Consider the following 16884-nt stretch of genomic DNA (forward strand, 5'->3'; position numbering starts at 1 on the left):
GTATGCACAGTGAGGATAGAAAATGCCTAAGACTAAAATCCTAAGAAACAGCAACTTGTGAGGAGCAGAAGGAGGAAGAATTCAGCGAAGGAGCTGAAGACAGAGGCGGCCAGACTGGTCAAAGGACCAGGGGTGTCAGGAGCTACAGAGTGGCCAGTGGCCAGAAAAGCTGAGGACTGAAAAGGGTGCACTGGATTTGGCCCTAGGGCTCTCAGTGCCAGCTTCCAGGGAGCACAGGGGCTGAGCAGGGAGCACGAGGTCAGAGCAGCACTGTTTCAGGGAGCCTTTCTGTGAACGGAAGGAGAAGGCACAATAGCCAAATAGGACCGAGAGTGTTTTGCTGCTGGCATTTTGTTTTCTCTTTCAGATGACAGACCAAAGTTGCTGGAGAGAGTATGGATAAGTTCAGGAGCTAATGCTTAGAGGAACCAGAAGGGGAGAGGGTCTGAAGCAGGAGTGTGACTGGCCTGCCCCAGCAGGCAGGATGGACAGGCAAAGGTCTTCAATGACTCCTGGGGCACAGAGGATGGGGAGGGCCCCATGCAGAGACAGATATGTAAGGGGCTGTGCGGGGGCAAGGAGGGCCTAGCTCAGTGCTTCTCAACCTTGCTCTCAGAACTGTTCCCCAAGGAGTCTTTTAGACATTTGTTTCCTAATCGCACTCCTTTGTGATATTTTAATACCATCGGCAAGCAGCCAGAGGGGGCAGCGCGGAGAAGAGGCTGGACTGTTAAGGAAGTGCAGGGAGGGTGAGAGTGGCCCCTCAGAGGTACTCCTCCTCCACAGTCCACCCTGACCACCAGTCACACCCACACCCTCTCCCCCAGCACCAGAGTCACAGCAGAGTGGAGGAATCGCTCTCCCTGTTTAAGGCCAAGCCCTTCCTGGTGCTCAGGGTCCTGTTCCCTCTGGTTCCCATGGGGCCATGCTTTATCACCCTCCCTCTCTATAGGCACCTTCCTCTCAAGATTCACATGCTGTGAGCCACTTTCCAGCTCCTATGCTCCCTTCCAACCCAACTACTGTCTCCTTCCTCCACTCTTGATCCACACAGTTCAAAACAAAGCATCCATACTGTCCAGTTCTCCTCTCAACCCATCTGTATAGGGCTGTGGGCCCTCAGCTTCTATGCGATTTGGTGCATGGGCTTCGGAGTCAGGCTGATTGAAATGGAATCCCGGCCCTGCCCCTGAATGAGTGGCCAGAACAAATTACTGACCCTCTCTGGAAAATATGGATGCACTTACTTCACAGGGTTGTTGTGAATCTTGAGTAAGATACTACTGCATGTGAAGTGCCTAGCCCAATGCCTGGCACACAGGCACTGCTCCATAAATCTATCTGCAATTATTTTCATTACTAGTATTAGTATTGCTAGGACTGCCTTTTTATTCATCTGTGTATCCCCTACGTTTAGGCAAAAGGAGCTTGGCATATAGTAAATACTTGATAAATGTTTACTGAATGAATAAAGAAACACATGGGCACATCAGAATAAGCTAACCAGAGAGCCAGTGAAGTGCTAGATCTTGGGGTCTGAGGTGGGATGGTGGTTAATTTTATGTGTCAACTTGGCTGGGCTATAGCACCCAATTATTTAATCAAACACCAATCTAGGTATTGCTATGAAGGTACTGACTTTAAAGGAGATTACCCTCAATAATGTGGATGGGTATCAACCCATCAGTTAAAAGGCCTTAAGAGCAAAAACTGAGGTTTCCTGGAAAGGAAGAAATTCTGCTTCCAGACTGCAGCATCAACTCCTGTGAAGTCTCCAGCCTGCCAGCCCGCCAGCCTGCCCTATGGATTTCAGACTTGTCAGCCCTCACAATGGCATGAGCCAGTTCCTTCAAATAAATCTCCTTATATCTATATCTACACCTATCCCTGTATCTACATCTACATCTACCCTATTGGTTCTGTTTCTCAGGATAAGCCTGACAGGTGGACAGGGAAAGATTTAAAGCTGGAAGAAGCCTGATGGGTTGGTGAAAAACCAGTGTTCTAAGTCAAGAAAGAGAAACATGATTATTTCCATCATCTTTTGTTTCCTTATATAGCATGATCTAGAGGTAATGATCAATGTCTTCCTAATAAAGGGCAAGAAATCTACATTACAATAACTAACCAAAATATTTTACTTCTTAAAACATTCTTAAATATATAAAATCTCACCTCCAGTGACCTGTCATGTCGAAAGCCCCAAACACAAGCTGCAACAGACACCGGGGAAACAAAGAATAGCGGCATGAAGACCAGAAGCCAGAAATGGCTTCCTCTTTCGATCCTGTCACAGACCAGCACTTCAAACATCAGCAGGAGCAAATGGATGCCCACGGCAATTAACATGGCTTTAAACTCCACACACGTTTCTCCTTCTGCTCTAAAAAGGAACAGAAGAAGAAGACGAAAAACACCCTCAGTTCAGAATCTCCATTAGAAGAAAGCAGTCCAGGGCAAATACCAATTTATGTTGATACTATGAATTGTATTTGTAAATCTGACAAAAACCAAAGGAAACTCAGGTAGAAAGCTAACTTAAACTTAATCTTTAATAAGTAATCTTTCAAACATCAAAGAAATACTACATGACAAGAAATGAACACTGTAACCAAACTAGACTTAAAGTTTTAACCGTATAAGGATATTCTCAGAAGTAACAGCTGGTTATCATTTCCCTGACAGTGTACATAAACACTATTGTTCATAACTTTAAATTCAACTACTTCTAAGATTATTCAAGCTGATTGCTTCTACTGCTAAAAACTGACAAATATTCCTTAAATCTCATTATTCTCATCTGTCAATGAATTAAAAACCACGTAAATCACATTTCATGCAATGCTATATAAACAACTCCAGCTTTATCAATAAGTGTGGGTTATATTCCAAGAAAATACAGTAACATAGTTAGGTGCTATTTTAAAATGCAAATAAAAAGTATGAATGCCTTTTAATTTTCCTTTCTATTCCATTAGGATGAATTAATACCTGCAGATGAAAGAGAGACGAGCAAAAGAGTTAAACAAAATCAGTTGAATTAGCTGTTTAAGTATCATGCATGAACTTAATAGGCTAACAGTTGAAAATAATAAGACCACTGATCATGAAAATGCTTAATAATGCATTTGGAAGGCCTGCAATGTTTCATTCAAAATATAGATGAACATTTATGATGTGTCTTGTTGGTGCTAAATAAACCTGAGTTTAGGACACAAAGAAAATGACATCAGTGGTCATTTCTGTAGGGTCCAACAGCATTCCATTGCATATTGCTGACACCAGAATGACCACACCTGTACATTCAGTGCATTCAACTACATACATACAATTCCTTTCCTTGCTCTAAATATCTTAAATTAAACCAAGAGAGAAAAGTTCAAATAGCTTCTAAACATCAATTAGTGGAATGCAAAATCTTCAGTTATTCAACTTTTCATTCTTTGAGTAGCAATCACACCTGAAAGTAGCTCATAAAAAAGAAAAGATTTGCAGTCACACAGGTAATCTTAAAAACAATATCTAATAACTTTAAAACAATGACACATGAATGTGCCTCATCTGCTAAGGCTCTTTGTGTGGCTATTTTAAAGTTCTCAGATATCTATGTGGTAATGTATTTTACATGATCTAAATCCTGTTTTTAAAGTTAACCAACAATTAAACAAGTTGAGGTGGTCCCAACTTCTATATTTTTCTCACATGAGCAGCCGCATGTGTCCCCCTCTGTCTTCCCCACCCACCCAATGGGCATTCCTTCATTTCCCATCTTCCTGATGAAGGTTGAGAATAGCCCCCCACTCTCAAACCCCCTTTTCTCCCTTCTGAAGTTCCACTCTCTGCGAGGGAGAGAGGAGACACTCTCAGAGGTCCCAGCAGCACCAGGCCGCACACACAGGAACCTGGAGCAGCAAGGCATCTGAGAAGAAGGGCAGAAGGGCACGGAGGAGGTGAAGGTAAAGGCCCCACCTCTGCCAACCTTAAAGTCTCTGCTCTCCTCCGCAGCACCTGGGCCTCATCTTTCTCTGTTTGGGGGCTCACTTTCCTGGCCAAGCTCTCTCCACCATACCGTTCACACTCCTAGGACCCCAGCACTAGGGGTTTGGGACAAGAGGCGCCCAGGTCCAGGATGGAACTGGAGAAGGATATATCCTCGATGACCAAAGCTAGAACTTTTGTTTGCAGAACTGCTCCTAAAAACATGAGGGTTTCACACCTCCTCGTCTAGCATGGTATAACACTTATACATTTTGGATGTATTTTAGATTACACAGGCTTTTGTGGGCTGGCCAGAAACTGAATCACCCAAAATAACACTGCTTTTGCAAGAAAATGCATATCAAACTAGACTAGAACTCAGCTGTTTTTTTTTTTTAACTTAGACTAGAACTCAGTTTGCCTGTATTATAGTTCTTATAAAACCCCAGATAGGTACAAAAGAAAGTAGTCCTTACTTTAACAAAAGTGAAAAACATGATATTGCTCCCTCAGGATAGAGACCAATGGGTTTTATAAAGCAGTATTACCGATATTGGGGATTTCGTGCCCAGACTCCAGTTCCAACTGAGGCTCCAACAATGACCATTAACTTCCACAGCCATATTGGAGCAAAGACAGCCCAGTAACTCCACTGAATGATGCCATCCAGACGAAGGGCCAGCAGCACAGAGAACAGCAGCAGACAGGCATAGATGAGGAATTTACTACGAGAAAAGTAAAATGATTAAAGAGAATTCACATTTACAAATATGTGATACTGAAATGGGGAGTAATAACAGCAGTACTTTTTAGCACATTAAAAGAGCCATTAATTCAACAATTGTTTATTGAAAAGTTCTGTGTAATAGACACACTGTGTTAGGGGATAAGAGAAACATAAAGAAGACTAAAATAAATTCCCTGCTTTCCACAGCTTCCTGGTAGGAGGAAGTCCACACAGAAACATATAATTATAATACAGCATGACGTGTGCCATAACGGTGCTATGGGCAGAGTGCAATGGGAGCCCAGAAATGGAAATATGGATTCTGTCTGGGGGCACTGGGAAGCAGGGAGTTGATAACCCTGGAGCTGGTTCCAGAGGATACATGGAAAGCTGCCAGGCAGCAAAGGATGTGAGATGATGAAGATGAGATGATTCCAAGCAGAAGAATCTAGCTGTACCAAGACATGGAGATTGGAAAAGGTTGACATGTTCAGGATATGGTCAAGTTCTATTACTAATTATTTGATTCTTCTTTTAAAAAGGCAGCCATCTGCCACATTCATATACAGTAAAATTATAGTACATGTATTATACTTTTCCTGACTGAATAAATTATGCATACACACACACACATTTCACATAAAAGGGACTTCCTGAAGAGGATAGCCTTAAAATATTAATCAGAAATTACACTGTTGAGGACTTCTACTTCCAGCTTTGATGTAATAATAAGAGGGTTTTCCTCCCCACCTTAAACAAGAAACTGGAAAAAATACACGAAACAACAGTTTTCAGACACTGGACAACAGGCAGTGAAGGACCATGATGGCAGAAAGAAAGAAAACAAAGGAGGTAAACTCTTATTATTCTCCTAGCTTACTGCCTGGAGGCAGTTTCTAGGCCACAGCAAGAGGGTAGTTAAAACCCAATACTATTGACAATTACACTAAATGTAAATGGTCTAAATACCAATTAAAAGACAAAGATTGTCAGACTGGATTAAAAAAAAGCAAGACAACTGTATGCTATAAGAGACACACTTTATATATCTATAAAGTCACAGATAGATAAAAGTAAAAGAACAGAAAAAGTTATACCAAGAAAACACTAACCAAAAGAAAGTTAGGGTGACTATATCAATATCTGTTTTAGTATTCTACTGCTGCTGCGACAAATTACCACAAACTTAGCAGCTTAAAACAATACAAATTTATTATCTCACAGTTGTACATGTCAGAAGTCCAGACAGACTTGGTTCGTTTCTCTGTTCAGAGTCTCATAAGGCTGAAATCAAGATGTCAGTTGGCTGCGCTCTTATCAGGGGACTCTGGAAAGAACCTGCTTCCAAGTTCACTTAAGTTGTTGGCAATCTAGTTTCTTGTGGTTGTAGGACTGAGATCCCAGTTTCTTTGCTGGCTGTCAGCTGGGGGATGCCCTCAGATCCCAGAAGTCTCTGTCTGTTCCCTGCACATAGGCCTTTACATCTCAAAGCCAGCAAGAGCATATCAAATCTTTCTCATGCTTGGAATTCTTCTGCCTTCTCCTTCTGCCATAATGCTCCTGCTTCCAGAGAAAGTTCTCTGATTTTAAGAGCTTATGTGATTAGATTGGTTCCACCTGGACAATTCAGGATACTATTTCTATCTTAAAGTCCATAACTGTGGTACGCAGAATTCCAAAGATGTTCCTGACCTATGGTTATTCAGTCAAACACGAATATAAGTACTACCATGAAAGGATTTGGCAGGTGGAATTAAGGTTACTAATCAGCTGACCTTAGAAAAGGGAGATTATCCTGGATTATCCAGGTGGCCCCAATGTAATCATATGAGCCCTTAAAAGTGGAAGAGGAAGGCATATGAGTAAGTCAGAGAGATGTGGCAGAAGAGGAGAGATGAGGTAGAAGGGGAAGTCAGAGATTCCAAACATGAGAAGGACTCAACTTGCCCTTGCTGGCTTTGAAGATGGAGGAAGGGTGCCATGGGCCAAGGAATGCAATCAGACTCTAGAAGTTGAGAATGACTCCTGGCTGACAGCCAGAAAGGAAATGGGGTCCTTAGCCTTGCAACCACAAGGAACTAAATTCTGACAACAACCCAAGTGAGGTTGGAAGCAGATTAATCCCCAGAGCCTCCAGAAAGGAATACAGCCCTGCTACCACCTTGATTTCAGCCTTGTGAGACTCTAGCAGAAGACCCAACTGAGCCATGCTATACTTGTACTTCTGACCTACAGAACTGTGAGATAATAAGTTTGTGTAGTTTTAACACACTAAATCTGTGGTAATTTGTCATGGAAGCAATAGAAACTAATATTGTAACCTTAAATACATCTGCAAAGTCCCCTTTACCATGCAACATAACATATTCACAGGTTCCAGGGCTTAGGGCCTGGATATCTTTGGGGGGCCATTCTGCCTACCACAATATAAGACAAGGTATATTTTTGAACAAGGAACATTACCAGGGATAAATAGGGGCAGTTCATAATGATAAAGAGGTCAAGTTGTCAAAGAAAATCCAACAACTGTAAATATTTATACACAGTACCTAATAACAAAGCTTCGAAATACATGTAGAAAATATTAATACTTAAAACATTAAGGACAAATAGAAAAATCCACAATTATTATTGGAAATTAACACCTCTCTCAGTAACAGATAGAACACATAGAAAATTACTAAGGATATCAACCAATATGACCTAACTGATATTAATAAAGTATTCCATCCAACAAAAGCAGAATACACATTGCTTTCAAGCGCACGTGGAACACTGCCCAAGACAGACTGAATTCTGGGCCACAAAATAAGCTTCAACAAATTTAAAAGGATTGAAATCATACAAAGTAAATCTCTAAGCACAATGAAACTAAACTGAAAATGAATAACAGAAATATCTGGGGAATTCACAAAATATTTTTAAATTAAATAACCCTCTTCTAAATAATCCATTGGTAAAAGAAAAAAAATCACAAGGAAAATTTGAAAAATTCTGGACTAAAAGAAAGTGAAAATACAACTAAAATTCGTGAAATACAGCTGAAGCAGTACTTAAGGGAAATTTATAGCATCAAATGCCTACATTAGAAAAGATCTGAAGTCAACAATCTAAGATTCACCTTAAACTAGAAAGGAAATTTTTTTTGTGTGTGAGGAAGATCGGCCCTGAGCTAACATCTGCCAATCCTCCTCTTTTTTTGCTGAGGAAGACTAGCCCTGGGCTAACATCCATGCCCCTCTTCCTCAACTTTATATGGGCCGCCGCCACAGCATGGCATGACAAGCGGTGCGTCAGTGCATGCCCGGGATCCAAACCGGTGAACCCCGGGCCGCCGCAGCAGAGGGCGCAGACTTAACTGCTTGTGCCACCGGGCCGGCCCCTAGAAAGGAAATTTTTAAAAAGTAAACAAAAGAAAGGAAATGATAAATATCAGCAATGAAATACAGTAGAAAGACATTAGAGAAAAATCAATGAAAATAAAAGCTGGTTCTTTGAAAAGATCATGAAAATTGGTAAACGTATAGCCAGAGTGACAAGGAAAAAAACAGACACAAATTACCAATATCGGGAATGAAAGCAGGAACATCACTACAAATCCTACAAACATTGCAGGGATTAGAAGGGGATATTATGAACAACTTTATGCAAGTAAATATCTTGAAAGAAAGATGTTATGGAAGTTCACACAAGAAGAAATAGGTACTTTCATAACCCTATATCTAGTAAAGAAACTGAAATTGTAGTTAAAATCCTTCTCACAAAGAAAATGTCAGGCCCCGAAAAAATCTACCAAACACACAAGGAAGAAATTGCACTAATTTTTCAAAAACTCTTGCAGAAAAAGATGAGGGAGGAACATTTCCCAATTTATTTTATGAGGCCAGCATTACCCTGATACCAAAACCTGACCAAGAAAGAAAACTACAAACCAAAATCCTTCATGAACATAGATGCAAATGCCTTAAAAAAATTAGCAAATTGAATCCAGCAAAATATAAAAAGGATACTATATTATCACCAGGTGTGGTTTAGCCAGAATTGCAAGCTTGGCTTAACATCCGAAGTCAACTAATGTAAATCACTGTCAATAGAATAAAAAAGAAAAAACATATGACTATCTAAATAGTTCCAGAAAAAAGCATTTGACATAATTCACTACCCATTCAAGACAGAAGCTCTAAACAAATTAGGAACAGAAGGGTGTCTATGAAAAATCTATGGTTATAAATATGCTTAATGGTGAGAGCCTAAATACTTTCCCCCTAAGACAGGAAACAAGGCAAGTCTGTCCACTTCAATACATCTATTCAACATTGTACTAGAGGTCCTAGACACAACAATAATACAAGAAAAATAAATAAAAGGGATAAAGATTTGAAAGGAAGAAGTAAATCTGATATTTGCAGACAACATGACTATCTATGTAGAAAATCCTAATTAATCTACCAAAAATGCTAATAAATCTAATAAGTGAATTTAGCAAAGCTGCAGGATACAAGGTAAATGTATAAAAAATATTATTGTATTTCTACATGCTAGCAATGAGAAATTGGACACTGAAATTTTTAAAATATATATCATTTACTGCAACTTTCCTATAAATCTAAAACTATTCTAAAATTAAAAGTTTATGAATAAACTACCATTTACAACAGCATCAAAATATGAAATATTTAGAGATAAATGTAACAAAATATGTGCAAGACTTGTACACTGAAACCTATCAAACACTACCAAGAAAAATTAAAGATCTAAATAAATGAAGAGATATACCATGTTTCTGGATTAGAAAATTCAATATTTTTAATATTTACATCCTCTGTTTCCTATGGTTGCTATAACAAATTACCAACAATTTGGTTGCTTAACACACATTTATTCTCTTATAGTTCTGGAGGCCAGAGGTCCAAAATGGGTTTCACTGGGTTAAAACTAAGATGTCAGCAGGGCCCAGCACCCTCTGGAGACTAAGGGAGAATCCATTCCTTGTGTTTTTCAGTTTCTAGAGCTGCATTCCTTGCACTCCTTGGGCCCCTTCCTCCATCATCAAAACCAGCAGTGCAGCATCTTCAAATCTCTTTCTCTGCTTCCATCACATTGCCTTCTCTTAATAGTATCTCCTTCTGCCTTCCTCTTATACGAGAACCCATGACTGCATTTAGGGCCTATCTGGATAATCCAGGATACTCTCCCCATCTCAAGATCTTGAACTTAATTACATCTTTTGCCACATAAGGTTAATATCCACCTTTTTGCCATAGAAGGTAACAGTCACAGGTTCCATGGATTAGGAAGTGGATACCTTTGAGGGCCATTATTTAGCCTACCACACCCATCAAATTACTCTAAAGATTCAATGCAATCCCAATGAAAATCCCAGCAGCCTCTTCTGTAAAAATTGACATACTAATTCTAAAAGTTATACGAAAATGCAAAGGACCTAGAATGGGCAAAACAATTATGAGAAAGAACAAAGTTGGATAACCCATACTACATGCTTTCAAGGCTTACTATAAAGCTACAATAATCAAGACAATGTGGTATTAGCATCAGAAGAGATACAGAGAACAGAATAGAGTCCAAAAACAGACCCATACATACAGAGTTAATTTTTAACAAAGGTGCCAAGGCAATTCAATGGAGAAAGGATTGTGTTTCAACAAATAGTGCTGAAACAACTGGATAGATGGGATAAATGCATCTAGACTCTTTTTTTTTTTGCTGAGGAAGATTGGCTCTGAGCTTATATCTGTGCCCTTCTTCCTACCCTTTGTATGTGCGACACCGCCACAGCATGGCTTGATGAGCAGTGCGTCAGTCTGCGCCTGGGATTTGAACCTGTGAACCCCAGGCTGCCAAAGTGGAGTGTGTGAAATTAACCACTACGCCACTGGGCCAGCTCCATATCTAGACTCTTAACCTCACAGCATATAGAAAAATTTATGTGAAATGGATCACAGACCTAAATATAATTGCCAAAACTATAAAACACAAGGGCAAAAAATACTTGCCACCCAGGCAAAGATTTCTTAGATGGGATACAAAATTGGACTTCTTCAAAATTAAAAACTCTTACTTTCCAAAAGACACAATTAAGAAAATGAAAGGCCAAGCCACAGACTGGGAGAATATATTCTGAAAACATATATCTGACAAAGTACCTGTATTCAGTGTATATAAAGGACTTTTACAACTAAAAAATAAGAACATCTAATTAAAAATGGCAAAAAATAAGAACAGACACTCCATCAAAGAAGTTATACAAAAGGCAAATAAGCACATGAAAAGATACTCAATATTTTCAGACATTAAGGAAATACAAATCAAAAAATAAGATAAAACTACCCACTCACCACAATGGTTAAATTAAAATGATCAACTATGACAATTGTTGCTAAGGATGTGGAGCAACTGCAACCCTCATATTTTGCTGGTGGGAATGCAGAACAGTACAGCCACTTTAGAAAACACTTTGGCAGTTTCTTATAAAGTTTAAGTACATACTTACTCTATGGCCCAGCAATCCCATGCCAACATATTTACTCAAGAAAAAGGAAAACATATGTCCACACAAAGACTTGTATTCGAATGTTCAAAGCAGCTTTATTTATAATAGCCACTGGAAATAAGCCAAATGTCCATAAACTGGTGAATGGTTAAACCAATTATGGTATATCAGTTCAACAGAATACTAATTAGCAGTAAAAAGGAACAAATTAGGCATGCATGCAACAACATGGATGAACCTCAAATGCACTATGCTAAGTAAAATAACTCAGACTGAAAACACAACATACTGGATGACTCCATTTATTTGACATTCTTGAAAAGGCAAAAGTATAGACACAGAAAACAGATCAATGTGGTTCCCAGTGGCTGTGCTGGGGGAAAGGATGACTATAAAGGGAATTTTCTGCAGTGATGGAACTGTTCTATATCTATATCTTTGGGTAGTGGTTACAGAAGTATACGGATTTATCAAAACTCATATGACTGTGCTCTAAAAAATAGTAAATTTTATTGCATGTAAAATATACTTCAATAAACCTGGCATATCTATTGATCTATCTACATATACACGACAACATCAACAGCTAACATTTACTGGATGTTTATGGAATGTCAGGTACTGTGGTGCTTTTCATGCATTATCTCACTTAAGCCTCACAGCAACCCTATGAAGGAGGCATTTTCACTATTCCCACTTTACAGATGAGGAATGAAAGCTTAGATGTTAAATAACTTGTCCAAGCAGCTAGCAGCTCACAGAGCTGGGATTCAAACTAAGATCTATTTGACTTACAAATTCCTTTAATTGAATACTATACAACTGACTTTATACTGATAATTCAACATTCTTGGAAAAGCATCTGGATAGATATACACTAAGGATTAAAGGTGATCTCCAGCGGGGAGGCATAAGGACAGTCTTTATACTCTTTTCCTCAAGATTGCTGATTTTTCTGCAAGGTGCATGTACCACTTTTGTATTATGAAAAACAACATAAGAAACTTCAATTGGAAAAAAAGGGGGAGGTTGTAAAGAGATGGGACCTACAAAATTCAACTCAGAAACAAACCTCTAAGAGTGTAAACTACAGTGAGAGAACCCTCTGATTTGGAGAAGTTGCTAACTAGAATATATACATAGCACTTTTGTGTCATAGTAGACTTGTCTATAACAGCAGGGTAATATGTACCTCATAAGGTGGTTGTGAATACAAGATAATGAACATGAAAAGTGCTTTATGTAAAGCACTAAATTAGCAGTTCTCAAAATTTTCTGTATCAGGACTCCTTTACACTCTTAAAAATTACTGAGGGTGGCCGGCCCCATGGCATAGTGGTTAAGTTCAGTGTGCTCCGCTTAGGTGGCCCAGGTTCGCAGGTTCAGATCCCAGGCACGGACCTACATCACTCATCAGCCATGCTGAGATGGCAACCCACATACAAAACAGAGGAAGATTGGCACATATGTTAGCTCAGGGCAGATCTTCCTCACCAAAAAAAAAAAAAAAGAATTACTGAGGACCCCAAAGAGCTTTGTTTATATAGGTTATACCTATTGATATTTACTGTATCAAATTTTAAAACTGTTATTTTAAAAATATTTATGAATTCATTAAAAATAATAAACTCATGGGGGCCGGCCCAGTGGCATAGTGGTTAAATTCGCACGCTCCATCTTGGTGGCCCGGGGTTCACAGGTTCAGATTCCAGGCCCGCACTGACGCACTGCTTGTCAAGCCATGCTGTGGTGGCGTCCCATATAAAGTAGAGGAAGATGGGCACGGATGTTAGTCAATCTTCCTCACCAAAAAGAGGAGGATTGGCATCAGATGTTAGCTCAGGGCTAATCTTCCTCACACAAAAAATAATAATAATAATAATAATAATAATAATAATAATAAACTCACATACATTAACATAAGTAACATAATTTTAATGAAAAAAGAAACTATTTTCCAAAATTGTTTTTACAGTTTTGCAAATTTTTTAAATGTCTGGCTTCATAGAAGATGCCTAGATTCTAATATCTACATCTGCATTCATTCTGTTGCAATATGTTGTTTGGGTTCAAAGCATATGAAGAAAATATGGCCCCACAGAGATATGTAATTAGAAATGAACTGAGTGTTTTAATAGCTCTTTCAGATAAAGGTGGATAGTCTTCTTTGATAGGACACCAAAACTCAACAAGTGGTAGTTTCTTGAAGGTTAACTGTGATGTGGAATCTGAAACCCTATCAATGAACTTTTTCTGGTCTGGCTACATTAAAATCCATTGGTCTCTCTTGTACTTGGAATGAATCTTTTATCCCCTCATGATTGTAATACCATGTAGGGTCCATTAGAAAATATCGGTTCACTGAGTAATGAAGATCTTTCAAATGTTGACATATTTCACTATACAACAACAACAAAAAAAATCACATTAGTTATTATCACAACCCACTTCATCAGAAATATTTTAAGTATTGGGAGGTCATCAAGCTCAGTGAAAATCATCAACAAGTAAGTATATATCATGGTAAACTGGGACGTGGAAGTTTACTTTCCCTGGGAGAGCTGGGAAGGGAGGTGGGATTTGGGCAGTAGGTTGGGGATAGGGAATTCCAGACAAAGGGGATAAGATTTTTAAAAGTATGAGATAGTTTTTTGTATCCCAGGAGACTGGAACATGTGGAATACATTCTGTAAATCTTGGGAGGTTGGGTGCTGAGGAGAAAAGGCACCAGAGGAAATAAGGGAAAGGTAGGCTGGGGTAAGAAGGCAGGGAGATTTGAATATCAGGTAAAGTCCTAGGAATTTATTAATAGTCAATAGAGAGCCACTGAAGATTTTCTGAGCAAGAGTGACAAAAAGCATAGAAGAGTGTGTAAGGTAGATTGTAATTGGTAGAGACTGGAGACAGAAATTCTCCACAATTCATAATAAACTGACAAAAATATACTGAAAATTGCCTAACCACATGGATCTTTTTCAAGATTCACTTGTTGAGCAGCGTAGCAGAGTTGAAGAGATTATTTATGCAGCTTTATTTGAGCCTCAGGTTCCTCATGAGCAAAATACAGATACTACTACCTCTACCAGGCAGTGCTGAGGTAAGGATTAAAGAACCAATCAGAAAGCACTTACTGCAGGGCTTGGCGCCAAGCAGGTAATACTCAATAAATGTTAGTTTCCTCCCTTAAATAATGACTGAATCAAGGACGAAACAGAACGCTATTACAGAGTATTTAAAATACTACTAAAACACAACTGAAACAGCAAAACACCTGGGCTGCCAGCAAAGCAAAACTCAGAGAAAATGTATCCACCCCAAAAGTGTAAATAAAAGCAAAAAAGAAAAGAAAAGGCAAAGGGAAAACTAGTGAACTGAGTTTCTATCTAAGAAATTTAGGGGTGTTAAAAAAAAAACAAAGCAGCCAAAATATGGAAATAATAAAACTAAATAAATAAAACGGAATCGATAAGTAACACCAACAGCTGGTTCTTTGAAAAAATGAACAAACTACAAAGTTGATCAAATAAAACAAATTAATACAATCGAAAATTTCAAAAGATGTAATTTATACACACATTTGTAATTGGGGGAAGAAGGAATAGTATCTCAAATATACCAATGCATTTGAGAGCGAAGTAAAAAAGATGACTGCAAGGGCCGACCCCATGGCATAGTGGTTAAGTGCACGCACTCTGCTGCTGGCGGCCCGTGTTTGGATCCCGGGCGTGCACCAATGCACTGCTTGTCAGGCCATGCTGTGGCGGTGTCCCATATAAAGTGGAGGAAGATGGGCACAGATGTTAGCCCAGGGCCAGTCTTCCTCAGCAAAAAGAGGAGGATTGGCATGGATGTTAGCTCAGGGTCTTCCTCACAAAAAAAAAAAAAAAGATGACTGCATATCAAATAGGAAATTCTAAACCTGACTGGCATGAAGAGAATGTGACCCAGCAATAACATAGCGATAAGAAAATTTATTTTTAAAAAAGTCACAGTCAAAGCCTAAACTACTTTGAGCTATTTTTCAAGAAACATTCAGACCAGAGTCCAAGTTAAAAACAGACTTTGCTTTTAATTCTCCACAAACCAGCAAATGGAGGTTCCACTGGATATTCTGGCATCAACCACTACTTCCTAAATTTCACTTTTCCAATTACAACTTTAAAATGGATTTATTCCACTCTCATCTGAATCTGTAATACTAGTACATGATTACTAAGTGGTGTCACATGGGTCAAACTACAAAGCTAGTGTCCTCTCTGAAATTTATGTGGAGCTTTCTGCTTGAGGCTTAAGCACCTAGTAAAGAAAGGGATGACTCTTGTGAGCGTAAACGTTGTAGTGTCTGTTTTCTGCAAATCAAAAGAATGCAACCAGACTCTTTTTAGACCCATCAGTTTTCTCCAGTGAAAGCTGGTGGCTTAACTGGAGCAGGCACACATGCACGCACATGTGCACACACACATGCTCTGTGTGACACATGCCTGTGAGGGCCTCTCTGTCTACAACTTCAGAGATGGCTCCAATTGACATCTGCTAACTGACACTCTTCAAAATTGTTAAAGGGACTGCACTTCTTACACTGAGCAGAACATTACTGACAACATTTAAAGTCTTTTAGTGGTGATTTTAACTAGTTTTATTAAGACGAAACACGTTTAAGAACATTTAACCAGTAGATGTAAGAAAGCACAAAAGCCAAATAAAAACACATCACTCTTAAGGAGGACTAGCAAGAGCCCAGGCTGGCAGGAAGCTCGCCATTTATCAGCTGTGCAACCATGGATGGGTCACTCTCTCCCTAAGCCTGTCTCTTCATCAGGTTGCTCATGTATCGATTCACTAAGATAAGGGGGTGTGAAAGCCCTGTGTAAATGATCAATTTTACATATTTTAGCTGCTACTATAATTATAAAAGAGAAAAGTTGTAACATCTCATTTAGCAATCATTTTTCTCAATATTAGGTCACAACTGACAAAGTACAAATCATCAGTTATAAAGAGCCTATCTCCAGAATTCAATTCAAGGCTTTCATCTTAAATTCTAGTCACTTTATATAGGTACGACCTATGACCAGGCAAGGCAATTAGAAACCCCAAGCTCGGTATTGGGAAGCTTAACTCCTGGAGTCCTAGGACACCATCTACAACTCCTACAAGCCACTGTCTCTCCCCTAAAACAGAGTCTCCAATGGTACATGGCTATGTGTACTCAACATCTGCTCGTTCAGCACATTTATTGAATGCCTCAACATCTTGGCCTGCAAAGAACTCACAGCCAACAAAAATATGTGTGTAATTATCAAGTAATGAGAATGATATTTTTAAAACCAGAAATTATGCATTCAAATGAGACTCGTCTCCTTTAAACAGTCCCCCTGGGAGGCAATGCATGAATTCCACTTCATTGCTCAAACCATCTTTGGAGCTTTCCTCCTGGAATTGCCTTCAGAGCCTGCAGTCTGTTCTTTTGAATATCCTCAGTGGTGCCAAATCTTCAACGAGAGTGAATTTGATTTTTGGAAATGGCCAAATGTCAGAGCCAAGTTTAGTGAATAAGATGTGTGATCAAACTAGGTAGCGCTATTTTCGTTCAAAAATGATATATGATTATAAAGCAATGAGATGGATTTCCTTATATGATTTGTAATCTGACTCCAAAAGCAATTCC

The 16884-nt window shown here is 39.1% G+C and overlaps 1 protein-coding gene across 1 annotated transcript in view; it reads right to left on the reverse strand.

The window, feature by feature from the left end:
• TMEM185A (transmembrane protein 185A) overlaps window positions 1–16884 on the reverse strand; it is a 32108-nt gene that overhangs the window by 10394 nt on the left and 4830 nt on the right. The window contains exons 2-3 of the mRNA XM_058534877.1: window positions 4527–4703; window positions 2176–2383 (exon numbers count right to left, since the gene is read on the reverse strand). Of these exons, the coding sequence (XP_058390860.1) occupies window positions 2176–2383; window positions 4527–4703 (385 nt within the window). The remainder of the gene's footprint in view (window positions 1–2175; window positions 2384–4526; window positions 4704–16884) is intronic.

The sequence above is a fragment of the Diceros bicornis genome, chromosome X (assembly GCF_020826845.1).
Source record: "Diceros bicornis minor isolate mBicDic1 chromosome X, mDicBic1.mat.cur, whole genome shotgun sequence".
Classification (NCBI taxonomy): Eukaryota; Metazoa; Chordata; class Mammalia; order Perissodactyla; family Rhinocerotidae; genus Diceros; species Diceros bicornis.